Source organism: Gymnodraco acuticeps, unplaced genomic scaffold, assembly GCF_902827175.1.
Source record: "Gymnodraco acuticeps unplaced genomic scaffold, fGymAcu1.1, whole genome shotgun sequence".
NCBI lineage: Eukaryota > Metazoa > Chordata > Actinopteri > Perciformes > Bathydraconidae > Gymnodraco > Gymnodraco acuticeps.
The window spans coordinates 296,661-315,551 of NW_022990398.1; the positions used below are offsets into that span (position 1 = coordinate 296,661).

The 18,891-nt window shown below is 43.3% G+C and overlaps 1 protein-coding gene across 3 annotated transcripts in view; it reads right to left on the reverse strand.

Moving 5' to 3' along the window:
- Positions 1 to 409: 409 nt before the first annotated feature.
- The window catches only part of sacs (sacsin molecular chaperone), a 32,369-nt gene continuing 13,887 nt past the window's right edge, over positions 410 to 18,891 (reverse strand). For 2 of the 3 annotated variants that reach the window (XM_034224671.1, XM_034224672.1), the window contains exons 8-12: positions 18,740 to 18,886; positions 15,824 to 17,297; positions 15,438 to 15,529; positions 14,512 to 14,538; positions 410 to 13,441 (exon numbers count right to left, since the gene is read on the reverse strand). In XM_034224671.1, the coding sequence (XP_034080562.1) occupies positions 1,896 to 13,441; positions 14,512 to 14,538; positions 15,438 to 15,529; positions 15,824 to 17,297; positions 18,740 to 18,886 (13,286 nt within the window). In that variant the 3' untranslated portion in view covers positions 410 to 1,895. The remainder of the gene's footprint in view (positions 13,442 to 14,511; positions 14,539 to 15,437; positions 15,530 to 15,823; positions 17,298 to 18,739; positions 18,887 to 18,891) is intronic. The other variant, XM_034224673.1, reaches the window with a different exon arrangement.

The following is an 18,891-nucleotide window of genomic DNA, read 5'->3' on the forward strand; positions in this document are numbered from 1 at the left end:
GTGTATTGGCTCTCTGGTGCACTCTTGTGGAAAAGTACTGCAGTACCACCAGGATGCATTTCAATAAAGAAGGTACACACACCATGGACCAGCAAGTGAGCCATCTTTCTGTCATTGGTTCCCATCTATATTTGGCAAGAATGTGTGGCGTCAAATCCAGTGTTTGCTTAAGTTAAACATGTCGTCATTACGGAGGCGGAAAATGGCCCAAAACACTTCCAATTGGAGAAACATGCTGCAACATTCTCATGTTAATACTAGTAATAATAATAATCAGTAATAAGTAATAGTATCAGTAATAATAATTATTCATAGTTATCCTGTAAACCAATGGGGTGTTTTGCTAACATTTAAAAAAGTGCAACATGAACATGTAATGTTTTTAAACATAGGTGCAAAAACAGAGACATTTTATGTATTAAGGGGGATTTATTAGGCCTTATGGCACAGTGTACATCAACATGTATGGTACCAAATGTTCTCCACTGTTTGCTCAAGGAGATATCGGCTGAGTAACCTCAAGCCTGAGGTTTAATAAAATAACAAATACACATTTTAAACGGTTTGAAAATGACATTTACAATTCATGGTCAGTGTGTGTATAGTCCTACTAAAGGTCAAATAAAGCCAATGCTGCAGTAAAAACCCATTAGCACCAGTTTGGTGCAGCTCCATGTTCCTTGGAAAAGCCAAGGACCAAAAGTGACCTTGTTATGGGTTGTGCCAAAAGAATCACATGGGCTCTTTATTTTAGCATCTCTCCTACAGGTTTACGACTAGTTTAAATTGAGGTTGGATCATTACAAAGGAATCACGTGATCACATTGTTAAAATAAAGCCAATAAAACACACATTTTAGGTGCTTCTAACAACAGTGACAGTTGTCCAATTTTGTAATCCCCGAACATCATGAAGCGCTCTGGTCCCAGCTGTGTGCGTCACTCGTCTGGTGTCCTCTGGTGTTGTTTTGAGCTTCTTGCAGCGTTTCGTATATGCAGCACTTTTAGTAAACGCTTTGCATGTTGGTGAAGATGTTTCTTCATTTGTATCGTTTGGAAAATGCAGCGGATTTCTACTAATGGATGTTTGGCCCGTTGTAACGCTTTTGCACCTGTTTGCCGTCATACTATAGCGCCCCAGAAGTGGTTCATAAGAACAGGTAATAATTCAAAACAGTCATTTAACATTTAACATGGCTATACAAAAAAAAAAGTTTTCCATTCACAGTTCGACTCCCACAAATGTATGGGGTGACACAAGCGCTCGGCAAGTACATGAGGCGTTTCAAAAAAGTGCTTTGTGACTGGCTGTTACCGAAAAAATGTTAAATCAACCGTGAAGATACAAAAAGATAATTTACAAACGTAACTGTTATTTCCTTGACATGCTGAGTTCTTGCATGAGCACACGTTGCATGACAGTATTTGACATTTAGAGGTTATTTATTTCTTTCAATACACTCAACTGATTTTCTGGAGCAAGAAAATATATATATATATATATATATATTATTTTTATAAAATATAAAGTAAAAAAAGCAGCATATTTGTATCTAACTCAGAGCAAACATAGTCAATGTGGGGACTATAGTAAACCAAACGTATTGCTTAGGCAAATGTATGTACAGCATATGCAGATTTTGTTCACATATTACAGCACATCTAAATTGAGACAGCCTAAAATGTTATGGGAGCCATACATGTATTTACGGTGCATAGACCACAGCACCACCATCACAGGTAGTAACTTCACATGTACCATAAGCTGCCAGCTGGATACTTCCAATTTTATTCAAAGTGAAACACATGATCTGCATTGCACACAGCCATGGGTGTCCTCCATTCCAGCGAGGATCTATGCATACTGTTGTTTTATTCTCATCTTTGACGACAGGTTTATATTTTTTGCTGAACAAAGGTTTCAAGCTTTATGATAATTCGTGCGGTACATTCCATGACTCTCATTGCCACTTCAGAAGTGAATCTGTCATTGGGAATCTGAGGAAACGGCAGAAGATCGGGATAGCGAGTTCTCAGGCTGTCCACACCATAGCCTTCCAGGATCTGAACATCATTCAAAAGGCCGGTTAACTGAGGGTTGTACTCCTCCACCTTTTGAGCCAGTGCAGTTGGTTTCACATCTTTGTCTGACTTTCCTCTGACTGCGTAGTCGGCAGCTATCAGTGCAAGCTTTGTGGCGAGGTAGCATTTGAAACAGACCCACTCGTTGGCATTTTTATGGAGATCATTACGAGCAGCAGAGTAGTTTGCTCTTGCTTGCCTCAGCCATCTACGGGCTTCCACTGGGTTTCCAACTGTCTTAAAGGTAGGGGGAACAAAGAAACGGTGGGATTGTGATGAACCTGCATGGCTGGTATAATGTTCCCTGAAGTGCCTTTCTGACTTGTGACTTGTGGCTTCTTGGTTCCAGGATGAATAAAACCTTTGATATGAGGACTTCTCCGACTGGAAGCGGGATGATGTTGTGGAGTAGGACCTCCTAGAAGCTCTCTCTGTATTTTGCTGATCGGTCAAAGTTTGTTTCTCCATCCTGTTTATCTCATTCTGTAAATGCTTGAAGACTTCGGTGGCAACGTCCAAATTCTCTGCATTTTTGTCTGGATGCCACTTGAGATACAATCGGCGGATTATCTTCTTTCTCTCTGTCTCAGGAAGCGTCCAAGCTTGTTCAACTACTAAGGTAACTTCTTTCAGAATCTCAGGAATTGTGTGAAGCTTGATCTTTTTCGGTGACTGTTTTTGAGAAGGTGGTTTGAGGTTTTCCTTACCAGCAAAAACAGGAGGGACTGTTCGTGAACCAGAGGAACGACTGTTTGGGCTTGTAGGAGTTGACGGGGCACTAGTTTCTCGTGCATTGGTACTCTCTTCTTGCCTTGAGAATTTGTACAAGTCAAGGGAACTGACAACTTTGTACTCAGTGTAACCAATGTCAATCTGGAAGTATTTCCCAAGGAAATTTGTGTTTTCTTCCTCCTTTTCCACTTCTTGAACAATGATGGCATACGTATAGGTAGGCTGGTAGGACCCGTACATGTCTCCACCCTCAGAGTCTACAAGGTAACCCACATACTCTCCTGGGTAAAATACATTCATGGGATCCATGAGGAGTGTGTGATGTATCTCAGCTGGTATTGGGGTTCCAGGAAGGGGAAGCTCAAGTTTTGAAGGCTCTGTTGAGTCATACTTGACCCCAAGGCTGTCCAGCTTTTCTGTGATTCTGTATATATCATTACAGCCCAGCATGGCAATTAGGTAGGATGTGTCAGATATCAAATTGTCTGTAGCAGACTTCAATGTCATTGCCAGTGCCAAGAGAAAATTAATGTCTTTGCTGTCTGAATGTTGGATGTAGAGGTGAATCACAGCTGTGCCATACTTCTTGAGGAAGGCAAGTGTTTCGCTGCGGCTGTGTTGAATGGGGCTACATCCTTTCACTCTTAGTGTTGTCTGGAGTTTCTCAAAACAAGAAACTTTCAACCCTTCACACAGTGCTTTGCAGAGACGTATGGCTTTTTCCTCATTCACAAGGTATGCGTTGTCATTCTCATGTTTCATTATTCTGATTAGTCCTGTGATGAATTGCTCTGAAGACAGCAAGAGCTGTAGACGGCCTTGAAGTGAGCAAAGAGCTCCAAACTGGCACATTCTTGGAGAATCCTCATCAAGTTGTTCCTCAAGAATGCTACTCAATAGTCTAGGCCTTAGTTTCTGTGGCACTAGCATGATCAGCTTTGTGTGGAAGGTGTGATCTTTGCCCAGATAGCACTGGCTCATGTCCACAAGCATCTGAACTCCAACGTTACCCTGAATTCTGCTTTTGTAGTGTGGGGCATCATCAAACACCAAGCTATTGGATTTAGCTAATTTACCATCATGACTTGGCATATAAAACATCAACTCTCTGAGACTATCAAGATCTTTGCGAATTTCCACAGGATCATTATGGAGCGACTTGAACATTCCTGAGACAACCCTTTTCACAGTTCTCATTTCATTTGGGTCAAGCTGCTTGCCTTCTGAAATTCTGAAGATTCGTGACAGCACTTCAACATACTGTTTGGTTGACACAACGTCTTCTGTGCCAAGAAGTTTGAACAGTTGATGAAAGTTACCAAGTTCCAGAGGCAACTTGTACAAGTAGGGTTTGTAGTCAGATTCATGGTCCAAATTAATCACGACTTCTTCAGGTTTCAGCAGTTTCCAGCCATCTTCCACCATGACAAAAGCCACCCCACGGAGCTGGTAACGGAAGTCTCTTTTATCTGCATTGAGAAACTCGTAGGTGGACTTTAAAACTTTGTTCCTTGTTTTCACCACGTCATCATCAGGATTGGATATATTGCAGATGTTCTTACAGTTGCTTATGACTTTCTCCAAGGGTGGGTCCAAGTTGACGCCTAACATGTTTAGAACTTGGTCAAGTTGTTCCTGTCCAGTGAGAGGGTTCTCCTCCTGGTCCTTTATGCTGGAGGGTGTAGCTTTCTCTGGTAAAATTGGGCATGATGTCCAAAGCAAGTGAATGATATCTGTTTGCTTGAATTTTGGATTTACCTGAGACCCACTGAAACGAATCAGAGGAAGTGAGCCGCTCATCTCTTGGTACTGCGAATGAAGCTTGATGAGTTCTTTGGGGGCTCTCTCTGGACACAGGAATGGTATCATTGAGAGCTCTTTGAGAAAGTTACTCTGGAACAGATCTGTCCTATCTGTGAAAATGTGGTTCAAGAGAACATCGACAATGTTTTGCACTTTTTCTTTGGTCCAGCTCTCTGTTTGGGATTTGATGCTGACCTCTTTTGCAAATTGAAGCACTTGCTGCTGTGATACCTCATGCTTGAGACCAATATTTCTCAGAAAGGTAATCCATGAGGTGAGCAACAGTGTCCCGTTCTTGGGTTTTGAAACTTGCTCAACTTTCTTGAAAAAGTCACTTGGTATGAATGACTTTGCAGGTAGCATGACTTCAAACACCTTCACCGTCTCATCATAGAAAAACTTGGTTGGCCTGAGTCTGTTTGAGTAGTCGTAGATGAACAACAGTCCCTCCAATTTCTCATAGAGCTGATCCTTTATCTCACATGATTCTTCAATTGACAGAAGTCTCTCCTTCAAGTACACAATGTGTTCGACTTTGGCATTATAAGAGAACGTTTCAAACTTTGGCAGGAGATGTTGAAGGTAGATTTCTAAGTCATCAATTGGTTTGCAGCAAAGGAAAGTGTACAATTCTTTAAGCTGTGGATTGTCAAAAAGAAAGGCAAAGGAGGGTGTGTGAGCCCATTTGTCGATGTCCTCAGTGGGAATGCTTTTTTCAAGGACATAGTTTGTCCCATTGTTTGCAATGCTGATGTATCTCCCACTAACTGATTTAAAACATGGGAGGAGTTTCAGGCTTTGTGCATCTTGTTGTGTGAGGTTAGCTAAGTTGCAGTTGAAATACAACAGAAGAGCCTCAAAGTCCTTGTCAGTCAGATTTGCTGTTTTGAATGCAGACGTCTGGATCATGTACTCTACAGCCTTTAAAACACTTGTAGGATTTTCAATGCTTGCTGTGTGCTGTGCCAGAAAAGGCATGATGGGGTTCTCTTTGACGCAGATTTTGTTCACTGCAAGCTGAATGCACCCTGCTTTCATTAGGGTGTGAAAGACTTTGTCATTTTGGCCATGTGGAAATATGGCTATGTTAATCAAACCCAGAGGTAGAAGCACATCATGCTCAGGGACGACAATTTTTTCTCTTGCCAAGAATTTGATCCCAGGCAGAAGAGCCCATTCTTTCAGTATGTCCAGCACCATGTCAAAACTGGGTTTGATGTCCACCTGATCTTCCTTAACAGCAATATTCTCACTGATGAAGTTCCACACATTCTTCAGCCAAGACTCACTTGTAAAGTTGTCTCTCCACTTAACAGGGATCCTTGTTCGATACTCTCTTGGAAGAACCGACCCAAGTAGTTCCGCAAAGCAGCTGATGTCAAAGATCTTTGCAGCTCCTGCCTTCAAAAGGATGTTGCTGTACTTGATGTACAGTGTATTCATGAACATTTCTTTCCTTGATGTGATTAGCTCATGATGTGTCGTCAGGAACTTTGGTCTCTTGGAATCAAAGACCTGAAGCATAGTGTCCATTGTTAACAGCAGAGGCAAACCCTCAATGGTGACTTTGTCCACTTCTATGTCCTTGAAGCAGTAGTCAACTAGAAGCTTTACGTTATGAACTAGCTTGTAGTTGGACTGTTGGAGACGGCAGGGGAGCTTTCCCACGTGGCAAGATGTGTCTGGTAGTGAGAAAGTGTGGAGAAAGCTGCGAACATCCTCTGGTGTTACATAACTGACTGGTATCCCTGCATCTTCCAGACAGAAGTAGAGGTTTGCTGTTTCGTCGCAGCTGTGTACCAGGTTGAAACCAATATCCAGGAGCAAGGTTTTGAGCCTGTAGACAATTTCAGCCACAGACTTCCTCGAGGTTATGTTGTACTCTGTGTTTTTTAAGTACTGAAGCTCATCTTGAAGCAGATTATCAAAAAAGGCTCTGCCTTTGTTTGCATTCGATGTATTCACCCATGAAATGTAAATGACAGAGTGCAGGTCAGAGTTCTCCATGTGCGCTGCTCTGACAACAGGAAGCAAACGCCTCATGTCAGCATGGATACAGTTGTACACTGCTTTAACCAGGCAATACCAGTCTGGCTGTATATCAACTCTGTTGACTGGGAAGAAGAACAGATATTTCCGCAAAGTATCTTTAACAGCATGAAGCGGTGTGCCTTGGAGTACAGTCATGGTGGAATCAGGACCTGGGAAGTATTTACGCTTAAGCTGAATCAGCAGTTCCACACAGGCAGGGGCTATAAGTGATGTCATCAAATTGTTATTCCAGTCACTTCTTACACCCACTCCGTTGTCATCTCTCCATAGGTTTCTTCTAGCGGAGTCTAGGGCAAAATGGCCATTGACATGAAAAGGTAAGCCGGTCTCCAGTGAGAGGGGCAGAAAGCAGAAGGCTCTGTGAGGTTTTTTGTAGTTGTGGCTTAGACATGCAGCTACACCTCCACGGGGAAACAGTGTTATGTCTTCATTTTTGTGAGCTGAGATCACACTTTTTGAGACATTTTCAATGTTAGGGAAGCCAGAGCGGTTGCAAATCATCCATGTGGTCACATTTCCATCATTATCCTCTATGTCCATTGTATAGGTTATCTGTTGGACTGGGATAGCAGTGAGCTGTTTCTTTTTGGTCACACTGTCAATGACTGATGCATGAAATTGTTTGCGTTTTAGCCGATCTCCATCTGCTATTTTGGCTGTCACAGAATAGAGCACTTTTAGTTTTCCAGATGCATCATCAACTTCACAGATAGATATTTTCTCCATGTGGTTGAGGAACATCAGAAGCTCTGCACCATCGGTTTTGAGCTTATCCAGAAGGTTTTGCACCATTCTGTCTGAAGCTGGAACAGAACTGATCTCTGATGTCTTTGTCATGTTCTTAGAGCGGATGGGGAACCTGAACATTGTGCTGCGTTCTAACTTAAAATGGACTCCCAAGTAAAGACTAAGAACATCTGAAAACTGAGATCTGAAGTCAGAATCCAGGTCTCTAAACATTCTTCCAGGACTCACAGATGTAGCCCCAGGTGCATACTGTGCATGTGGATCAAAGATGCACAGAATGTCATTGTTTGAGATAAAGGACGGGCAGTCAGTGATGTGATAGACAGAGTTGAATCCTATTCCATATTGACCAGTTTTGCCTGGATTTGCCTCTTTTGTCCCTTTTCCAAGGTTCTGGATACCTCTTACATCATCCTCTGTGAAAGGCTGGTTGTTATATACACAGAGAGCGGGGCCTTGCATTGGGATCCATTTATCATCAAATATTCTGTCGGAGGGGTGTGTCCTTGGATCAAAAACAAAGTAAATTTCAGTGGCTTTGGCATCATCTGCATTTTGAAGCAGCTCTTTAAGCATTTCTTTCTCTGATGGATATGCATTGAGAATGCTTTTTATTCTGCTTGTGAGTGTTTCTTTCTGTCCAAACTCACTCCCCAGTTGGGTGAAGCACACATTTGAAGCATACCTCTCCAAGGCTTTGTGACGTTTTGGGACTGCTCCTAATTTCACAGCGACCTCTCTTGGAATATCCCCATGACAGTATTTCACTGAAGTGTCTCTGACTTTGATCCAAGGGCAGTCATTGTAGCATAGCGATTCTGATGGCTGCAATGTCAGATTTAAGTCAGGTAACAGAATTCCACCATGGTTGGCTTGGCAGTATTCTTGGTTCTTGTCTCTTATCAAGCTCCATATTCCTTCACTAATTATTCTGCGACATAACTGGAAGTTCTCCTCTGTGAGCACCTTTCTTCCACATTCTTGCTTCACAGTTTCAAGAACTGTTGAGAAATCCATGACTGTGAAGCTAGGCTGTACCCCGACATTTTCAAAGAGCTCACGACAGCTGTTTCTGTATTTGTTAGGGAGCTGGTAAAGATGTGGAGCTGCATCAAAATTCAAGTGGAATGCAACTTTGGAGGGATTGACATATGTGTTCTCCACAAGGATGGAATTGAACTCTTTCAGTTCCTCGGTTATTTTTCCTTTTGATTCCTCATCCTGTAGCATTTCCTCATGAAGAAACTTGTAACATGCATTTGTTATGTTTTCTTGGTACAGTGTGACACCATCAAATGATTGTGACAGTTTCTTTAGTTGACTGATTACCAGGCTAACTGAGGGCTTTCTTATCAGACCAAGGCAGTCTTTCACAGCCAATGACATTGCACCGCAACCTTTGAAAGATGGAGAATTCTCATTCAAGATTGGCTTCATCAGACACACTGTTTCCTGATGTTCAGTTGTGAAGAGTTCTTTAGCAGAGAACATTGTTATTGGGGAATAGTCGTTCCCATGCCATGGCAGTGAGAAGCCTGCAGGTCTTGACAGGAATGGAAGGAACTTGGTGTCATGTAGCTTCTCAAAGAGCTCAGCAGCTCCTGGATCGCTCATCTTCAGTTTCTCATCGATGAGACTTAGTATTATACTGCTACGTAAGCATGCAGCTGTATGATCATTTTCATTAAGATCAATAACGGATTGAGCGCGTTCAATCAGGTCCTCCCATGACAGATCATCTTTGACCATGCCCAACTGAACTAGCTTCACCAAACACACAGGGTTCAGGTAGTCTTTAGAAGTCCCTTCAGGAAATCTTCCATCCTCACTGTTGTACAGTTTAGCAACTCTTCCCTCGGGGTGAATGAGCCTTGAAGGTAAAACCAGTTCCTTATTGGGCCCAGAGCACGGGATACACGGAGTTACCCTGAGGATTGATGCAAAGTCTTCAAGTTTTTCATTTAGGACATGATGCATCAGGGGATCTCTAAGCTCTTCGTCAATTTCCTGGATGTGAGGAAAAAATACGTCTGAAAAGAACTGCTTCTCTGTCAGGGTGTTTTCCATCAACCTTCCTTTACATCCAGCATCATCGAATCCCTCCTTCACCCAGTCAGGCAGCTCAACTGCACAGAGGTCTTGGGAGCCACTCTTCTTGAGGTATTTCAAGAATATCTTGAAAGCAGCAGGACCAATATCTGGCCTGCAGAGTAAGGCGTCATCAAGGAACCTGACAAATTTGATAGACACCCAGGTATTGCCATCTGAGAAAACCTTTGCATGCTCACTGTCACCCCCTTTGGCTATTTCTTGGTAGACACCTTGGCTGACCAGTGTGAAGTCATCGTGCACCTGACTTGGATCTGGCCATGCTGCGTAATAGTTGTAGTTGAGCAGTTCTCCACTTTCAGTCATTGCACGTAGCATTGTGAGTGCTGCTAAATACGCCTGGACAATAACGTGTCTCATGAACACAGAATTCCACTGTCCCTTGGTGTCTGTCTTCCAGATCTCTTTGCGGTTGGAAGTCACAGCAAAGCAGCCGTTAATGTGGACTGGTAAGCCTGTTTTGATTCTGAGGGGTAAGTAACAAAACACCTCTCCGATTGGTGCGTTATTTGCCTTCACTGTCCATCTGCGGTTTTCTTCCTCTGCGAGCAGAACAGCTACTCCTCCACAAGGCACTAATCCAAGTCTTTTTCCGCTATCACTTAGGGCAAACTTGAGAGCCTCAGTTACATCCATGCATGAGCAAATGAGCCAGTTGGTGACTTCAACTACCTTTGGGGGCATTTCATCTGTAAGTCTTCTTGACTGAACACCTTTAGCAGCCATTTCAAAGTACTGATTTGGATCTTCCTCTGGACCTCTGAACAGTGGCGAATGGAGATCGACAATGCGTTTGAACACGTTATGAAACTCCTCCACCAAAACGCGTATGATGCACCCAGACTTTGGAACATCAGCTGGTACCCTGTTGGTGCTTGCTACCTTCTTCATAAGCTTTGCTGCAGATTTTAGGATGCTCAGAGGTCCGTATGAGGATTTGGAGGACCACACACTTTTGTTGATGGAAACAACATCTTGTGCTCCTGCTGGACTTGGTTCCTCATATTTCAGATATTTTAAGACCATACTTCCAACATGCTGAGTAAACAGAATGAATCGATGGCCACATATGCTGAACTCATCAACCAGGGAATAGATGTCAGTGGTGTTGTAGTACAGACTACTGATTTCACTTACTGAGGCTTCCTGCTCTGTTCTGAACGGTAGTCTGAACAGTGTGCCGTTGTACTTGTATGGGGAGTCCTGAGCTAGAGGAAGCTGGCAATTGAAGACATTAATGAAAGGTTTGAACTGGTTGGGGAATTTTCTCAGCCTTTTCTGCTGCTTGCTCCAGTTGATTTTGATACCTGGATTAGACTTGTCTCTGATGTGCTTGCTGATGTGATTGATGTTTGGATCAAACATGATCATGAACTCCCTGCTCATTATGATGGGGATATCAGTGATGTGATAAACTGAGTTGAAGCCCAGGCCAAACTTGCCCACTTTGTCCGCCTCACATCTCTTTACTGATCCACCTAACCGTGTGATGTTCAGAAAGTCAGTGTCAGAGAACACAGAGCTGTTGAAGGACCACAACGAGGGTCCGTGGCAAACAACCATGCCAGGGTCAAGGAGATTCTCTCGAATGTCAATGTTTTTTCTCATATCAATGAGGAAACTGCACTCTGTTGCACTTGCATCATCAGCATTCTGGAGGAGCTCTTTAAAAATGTCTGCTACAGATGGATATTCCTCCAAGATGTTCTTTATCCTCACTGTTAGAGGTTCTCGTTGGCCTGATTGTTCAAAGCCAAGGTTCTCCGGGTTTATCAACCTTGTGCTCAAACATGGCACCTTCAGCCACTCTGCAGTTTTCATGGGGATGTCGTCATGCACTAGTACAATAGGCTCTGTTGCATCTTCAAGTAAGTCATTCAAATCGTCAACCTTGATATCACAGTAGGTGCATTCGTGAATGGGCCTCATCGCTAATTTGCTTGGGTCCTTGTAACAAAGAATCGGCACATGCATGTTAATATCTACAGGTATCTGATTGTTGTTCAGCCATCTCAGGATGTTGACCAAAAGTAGGATATCATGTTGGCTTTCCTCCTTGGTAATCTCTCCTTCACATCTTTGTCGGATGGTGCTGATGACTTCAAACACATGGCTTGACTTAACCTCCTCAACTGAACCACAGAACTTGAAAAGCTTGTGAAACTTTCTGATTGTCTTTGGCAGGGAGTACAGGTAGGGCTGCAAGTCAAGGTCAAGGAGGGGCTTTAGGACTGTCTGGCCCGGAGATGAGAATGTCTTCCCGGTCCACACCCAATCAAAAGTCAGTGACTTCATCGCCTCTCTAGCGTCTTCAAGGTGAGCCTGCATGAAACCGTATATCTCAAACAAGATCTGCTGGAATTGATACCAATCCTCTGTGGTGAATGCTTGGGATTTATGCCAGTCGTTCACTGCTTGTAGGTGCTGTAGTACTTGATCAACTTGTGGCTCTATAGTTAGTTTCAGGGCCTTTTTCATACCTGCAGATGTGTGTTCAACCACTGCTACTGAAGAGCCCACAAGCACTGCTTGGGACAAGTCACACATCTCTGACAAAGAGCTGATATTCAGAGTATCTCCAACCCAAGCAAGGGATTTAGGGTAAGTAAGAGGTCTTTCTTTGCAGACAGGTACCCATTTCAGTTTTAGCAAAGATGCCTGAGCATCAGCTGATTTCACCAGCTTTGTTTGTCTGTTAAGTATTTGCAGGAGTGTTTTCGCCTTTTTGATTATGGAGTCCCACTCAGGCTCCTTGGTGCTTTGTAGCTCCTCTATTTTCTTTGCTACTTTGAGTATATCTTTTTCAGTAAGCTGTACCTCATTTCTTAGTCCCAGTTGTCTGAGTGAATGAAGAATATCAGAAGAGGACGTGAATGTACTTGTGGGAAACCTGGTTTTCTCTTCCATGTAGAACAGATTCTGAAGAATCTCCAGCTCAGGATCGAAAAGCTCTGAGGCTTTGACAGGCTTTCCAGAAGACGACTGAATAAATTTCAGAGCAGAAAGCCATCCAATCACAGCTGAGTTTTCATTTTTTAGAAACGCCAGATGTTTAAGTGCCCACAGCATGATGTGGGTTATCTCATCTTGTGTGTAGAATCCCTTCTCAATATCCCTAATAATCATCTTCAGACATTCTGTCGTCTTCACTTGTTCTACATTCAGCAGCTTGATGAGGCGGATTGATTCCTCGTCGCAGCAACCCACAAGGTTCATGGATAATTTCACATCTGGTGGATACTTGGCTCTGTGATGTAAAGCTCTAGCTCCTCTCAGTGATGTAAATGAAGAGTTACCTCCAGAGCAGGTCCCCACTTTCTCAAAAATTGAAAGCTCAAGCAGAGTATGCTTTTCCCTTTCTGTAATGTCAGACATTCCTGCAAGGAAGTTCCTGAGTGCAATCTTTCCTTCGACGGAGTAAGAAGCAACTTGGCTGGATAATCGTTGTGTTGGCAATCTACCCATAATTTGCAGAAGCATACCAGGAGAGGAAGGGTGGATGTAATTCTTTAGCAGGGGGTGCTGCAAAGATGAATCCAGCTTTTTCATCACTACTCCTCCAAGCTTTTCCATGATGTCAAGAAGGTTTTCAGAGAGCAGCGATTCTTCCTCATCCACAAGGATTATAGGGGAAGGAGTTTTGAGACGTAGGAGCTTCAATGTTTCAACGCTTTCCTCAAGTGGCACAAGTGGGATCAAAGGCATGTCCTCAAAAGTACTTAAGTCATCAGCAAAATGGATGTATAGATGCTTCCAAATCATCTTCAGCCAGGAAACTGTTGGGTGTTTAAGCTCTCTGTTTCCAGGTTCCCATTGGACGATAAAGTCTCGACCTGGCCAGGCTGTTGATAGGATCTCCTTGATGAGTCGAGACGATCGTTCAGTGTTCAGCACTTGTAGTTGAGTGCAGGGTCTTCCTATTCAAATAACAAGGGGAAAATGAAATTAGCCTCAGTTAATATAGAAGAAGTTAATGTTAACTATGAAAGCAGACACAATATAGGTTTGTTGTTGTTATTTATGGAGCCCCCTAGGGGACATGGAGAAGAAAAAATAAATGATTTAAAAAAAATAAAAAGTTTTGCGAGATCTCGCAATACTTTTTTCGTTTAGCTCAATGTACTTCCTGGTCAGTTCGGCTGCTATGGCAACACAGAAACCACAACAATGGAGCGGTTCATCGATTTTACTTTGAGCTTGGCCTTAAATATAAAGATATAACATCAGTGCTTGGCAATAGGCACGGGTTTCATATAAGTGAAGACACCTCAAAAGAACACTCAGAGCGAGGGGACATGCACGTCCCTCTGAGCTGAGTTATTGACAGATTAGAATTTCACGGATCAATAACTCATGAACATAACGTTGTAAAAATACAAACAACATGACTTTACAATCATAGCAAGGTAGACAACGAGCTACAGAGTTGTTTTTATCATAAACAGTTCGATACGTGCCGTCATCCGAGCTAAACATCAAGAATTGGTCACAATCTGCAGCTAGAGGAGGGACAAACTGCAACGGGGTTTTGCGAGATCTCGCAAAAGTATTGCGAGATCTCGCAAAGGGGTTTTGCGATATTTCGCAAAACATTTTTATTCATTTTTTGTTCAAATAATTTGTTTTCTTCTTCTCTATGTCCACTAGGGGGCTCCGTAGTTTTCTGACTTATTTTTCCGGAATTGTTACTTTTTTCTCAGTTTTCAGACTTTTTGCAGAACTCAACTTTTTCAGAATTCGGGCTTCAATCTCAGGTCTAAAAAAGAAATTCACATTTGGTCAGATCTAAAAAAAAATGTTCCCTAATCCTTCTCCGTAGCATTCCTCAAAGACATAAATAACTAGAATTACACAGCAAGTCATTCAATAAACAAGTGAGTCGTGAGTTTTTTCTGACTGCAGTTATCATGCTGCTCATTAGAAGTCATGTATTAGCTCTTCAGAAAAAAGGTTCAATATTTGGCACACTTTGACAGACTGTACCTACCTGAGCACCCCCAAAGATATTGTTGCACTGAAATAAAAAAAGGGACACATTTTCAGACTTAGGGGATGAGATTTATTTTCTCCTTCTTGTGTAAAAAAAACCTTTTTAGGATCTCATACACTAAATAGGTATTTTAATGATGAGACAGCATAGTTGGTAAAACACAGTAGGACATTTCAGCATGTCCGGAATAAATTAATTTAGGGCTTTGAAAAGTTAGGGTTAGGGTTAGAAAAAAAGCTGTTGTGGACGGTGAGGAAGAGAGACTGACATTGGCTTCATCTCAAATAGCTGTTAAAGCGAATGACAGCCGATCAGCTGCTGCTGTCATCACAAAAAGTCGCTTAACGTGGCGCTCCGAGGAAAGGGCGTTTCATTGCACTTAAAACACATTACATTTTTCCTCTCTTTTCTTGAGTGAGGGAAACGTTGATGCAAGTTAAGCAACATGGGATGCAGCTATGGCATGAGAAGGGGGATGATAGAGAATCTATGGTTATTATCTCGTTGCCCTTTTGTAATAATCATGTACGGCAGTGAGAGCAAACAGGATCTGATCTTGTGCAGCCAAAAAAAACAGCTCTTCCATGAATCAGCATCTTCCCTCTCTCTCTCCCTTTCATGGTGCATTAGCAGTGCTTTAATGCACTGCTGGCACTGCAGGAGAGTAAGGTGACCTTGTGTTTCTACAACATGGCTGCACCCGCAGTGTCATCACAGGGACATGTTATAAATGTCATACCTTGCACAGTGCTTTAAGTCATCTTTAAATATACATACGCTCTACTGCCAGATCCTTGTATTAAGATTACAAATAAATTAGTCAAATAATTTACAGTTAAAAAGTCTCCTGGTCACTGTTTGGGATAAAGGTTATTCATGCATACATGTTTTTATGTAGGACAGATTACATGTGAATTACTGACCTCTGCTTTTGGCTGCTTTTTTCAAAATGTCCATTACTGAAGGTTTGATGCTCTCCAGGAGGAAGCGACCCTCTAGTCCGGGATACAGAGAGCTGAGGATAAAGCAAAAGGAAAAAATAAGTACGAATCTTTTACAAACCTGTGTATGTTTGTGTTTTAATTTTGAATAATGTACAGATGCTCGATTGATTTAATGGATTAAGTAATTTGATTTAAAATGATCGCTGACTTAAATAACACAAGTAATACAGGATTCACACTTCTATCAGCTCTGGTATATAAATAAAGGCAACATGTACATGTTGACTTGGATTTATATTGCAAACTGATCCTCTAGGCTAGTGTAAACAACTAGGCAGTAAAAATCGTTTTCACATTATCTCTACCTGGGGTATTCTTCAGATGCAATGTAAACGGAGTCCTTCTCACTGACAGAAGATAAAAACGCCGTAAACGTCTCATCTTGCAGCGGCAGCAGCTCCAGTCCAATGAGTTCGCTGTAGTTCTCGTCACTTAATGCAAACTCCAACAACAGCAGCTTCTCCTGCGACGGCCCTTTGTGTTTGCACTTCCTGATCACCAGCCGCAGCAAAGATGGCGTCACTTTCATCACTTCGATGGACTCAGTCAAGACAAAGTCTACGGCGGCGGGCACCTTGGCCACCTGCGTCCCTGAGCTTTGGAGGTAGTTGATGACGGACTCTGAAATGTCCTTGTCTGCGTCCAGCTCTGAGAACACAGCCTGATCCGGCCGGATCCAGCTGTCACTGAGGGAATAGATTACCTGCTCCTGAAGCAAGTCCTGAAACAGCGGCTGGATGATGGGTTTCCAGCGGGACTTCACCTGATTGGGATCTGGCCAGGCTCCATAGGTCCCTGCAGGAGATAATGGAAAGTCTTGGTCCTTTTTCGTCTGTACCCTTTTGATAGCCTCTGTGATGAGCACGTAGTAAGCCCTGGGGATGACGGTGATTATAAGCAGCTCGTTCCACAAAGCCGCCGGGTCCCTCCACTGGTCCACCTCCCGCCATTTTATGCTCCTACGGTTGTCCGTGAGGCCGAAGAAGCCACTGACGTGCACTGGAAGCCCTGTCTCGCTCTCCTCCCCGGGTGGAAGAGGAAGGAAGCAGAAAGCTCGTCCTGAGAATCCTGATGTGGCACCTTTGTCTTCTTCATTGATCAGAGTGAGAGGCAGAGCAATTCCAATGGTGGGCGTGAACTTCAAATCGTCCGCCAGAGAGTCCATCTCAGCACACATCCCTCTGCCGCCAATTCCGTTACACACCAGCCACGTCGTCCTCTGAGTCTCTTTAGCCGTCTCATCCAGAGTCTCTATGCTCACCTGGTAAGTGACGCAGGTGATGGTGGAGCTGTGAACCCCGTTGCCGTAGCTGTCCACAGCCTCTCCCAGCGTATTCAGAGCGTTCGGCCTTTCTTCTTTATCCTCAGTATTCTCCGTTGCCGTGACCTGAAACAACATGCGCTCTGTACCATCAGACTCACGCACATGCAAGGAGATCTTCTGCACACTCTTGAGGAAGAGGAGCACCGTGTCCGCGTCGGCTTTGAACGACTCAAAGAGCTCCAGAACTTTTTCCTTGTTGTAAATGTTGCCGCTGAGCTGGGAGGGTTTCAGACGGAGCGGGAAGCGGAACAACGTCCCGGGGAAGCTGCCATCTTTAAAAGTTGTCTCGGTGTTCCCGAAAATCCCGACGTAGGGAGTGAACTGGTCGGCCAGCTCTGTGATCTCCTTAATGTCCGTCTTCAGGTTCCAACACTGCCCCGACTCGTGCACTCCAAACAGGGTCTGGTGAGGGTCCAGCATGGCGATCTGGTCTCCGCTGAATATACAGGGAGCATCTGAACAGAAAGAGGAAAAAATGCAAAAATATATAATAATAATTAGGGCCGGGACTCGATTAAAAAAATTAATCTAATTAATTAGAGGCTTTGTAATTAATTAATCGAAATTAATCGCATTTTTAATCACATATAAATATTTGACCTGAGAACAGTGAGAAGCAATTTTTTTCACATGGATTTTAGTATACCATTAGGCGCATTCACACCGCAGTACTTTTCCCACAAAGGTTCATGAGAATTTAGTTCATGAGAACTCTTTGAACCTGGGGGTGGATTAGGCAAATGAAGCCGCTGACGTCACTTCTTCTTCTTCTGCTTTGGGTTTACTGGCAGGCCGCAAACCACTTCACGGCGTATACTGCCGCCCAAAGTCCCCGGCCGGAAGTCCCCGGAGTTGGGGACTGGCTTCAGTAGAAGCTGCTGGGAGTCCCAGCAGCTTCTACTGAAGCCTTCCGAGTAAATCGCCAGAACGCCGACACCTCCTCATCTCCACCGCTCCCATGTTTTATTTTGTGTTGCCATAAGTTAGTCTCTCTGCGTTTCTGCGCTGGGCTAATGCTAATAATGCTAATGCGAGGATAATAAAATGGCGGCTTCACAAAACTTTTTGGGAGTTTTATGGGGCGTGGTTTGCAATCCGCCCAGCCAATCAGAAATATAGCTCTTTTCTCACAAGAGAGCCGTACGAAAGTCCCTGCTCTCTAGCAGCTCTCTGCTCTCTAGCAGGGACTTTCGTGGGGGTAAAAAGGTTCTCATGAACTCATTTTAGTACCGGCTCTTTTTGGTGTGAACGCGATAAAAGAGGCTAACGTCCACGCTAGCTGCTATATGTTTTGCATTGAGGTGATACTTGAGGCTTGATGTGCTGCGGTGATATGCGAATTCCTTTTTGCATAATTTGCACACAACCGTGCTCTTATCGACGCTTCCATCCGTCCGTTTTTTAAAACAACATTTCCCACTGTTGTTCACTGTGGTTTGTTGTTGTCTGAAGTCATGAACGTTAGTTGGTGCTCCAGTATAATCGGTACGCCTGAAACTCATCCAGTGAGAAACGTTCCGCAGTGCAAAAATAAGTGCGATTAAAATGCGTTAATTTTTTTAACGCGTTAATTTTTGTGTAATTAATTAATCTTAATTAACGCGTTAAAGTCCCGGCCCTAATAATAATACATTACATTAATATAGTGCTTTTCCTGGCGCTCAAGGCGCTTTACAAGCAAGTAAAGAAGAAACAAATAAAAAGTAAAAAGTGCTAAACTAGGTGGAATAAGGGCGAGGAGTTAGTGGATTAGGATTTGAAGGCAAGAGTGAAAAGGTGAGTTTTGAGGGATATAAAACTATCCTGGTTTCTAAACAATGATCACACGAGGAAATAGGATGTTCTGTAAGTAACAATGTGATGACAGAAAATATAAGCATGTCCGGACAGTCCTCACCTGTGATGTGGTAAACAGAGTTGAAGCCGATCCCAAATCGACCGACTTTCAGAGGGTCCTCTCTCTTCCGGCTCCTCGCAATCTCCTGAATGCCGTTCCAGTCCTCGTCCGTGAACACAGCATCGTTGTAGACATATAGCGCCGTACCTGCA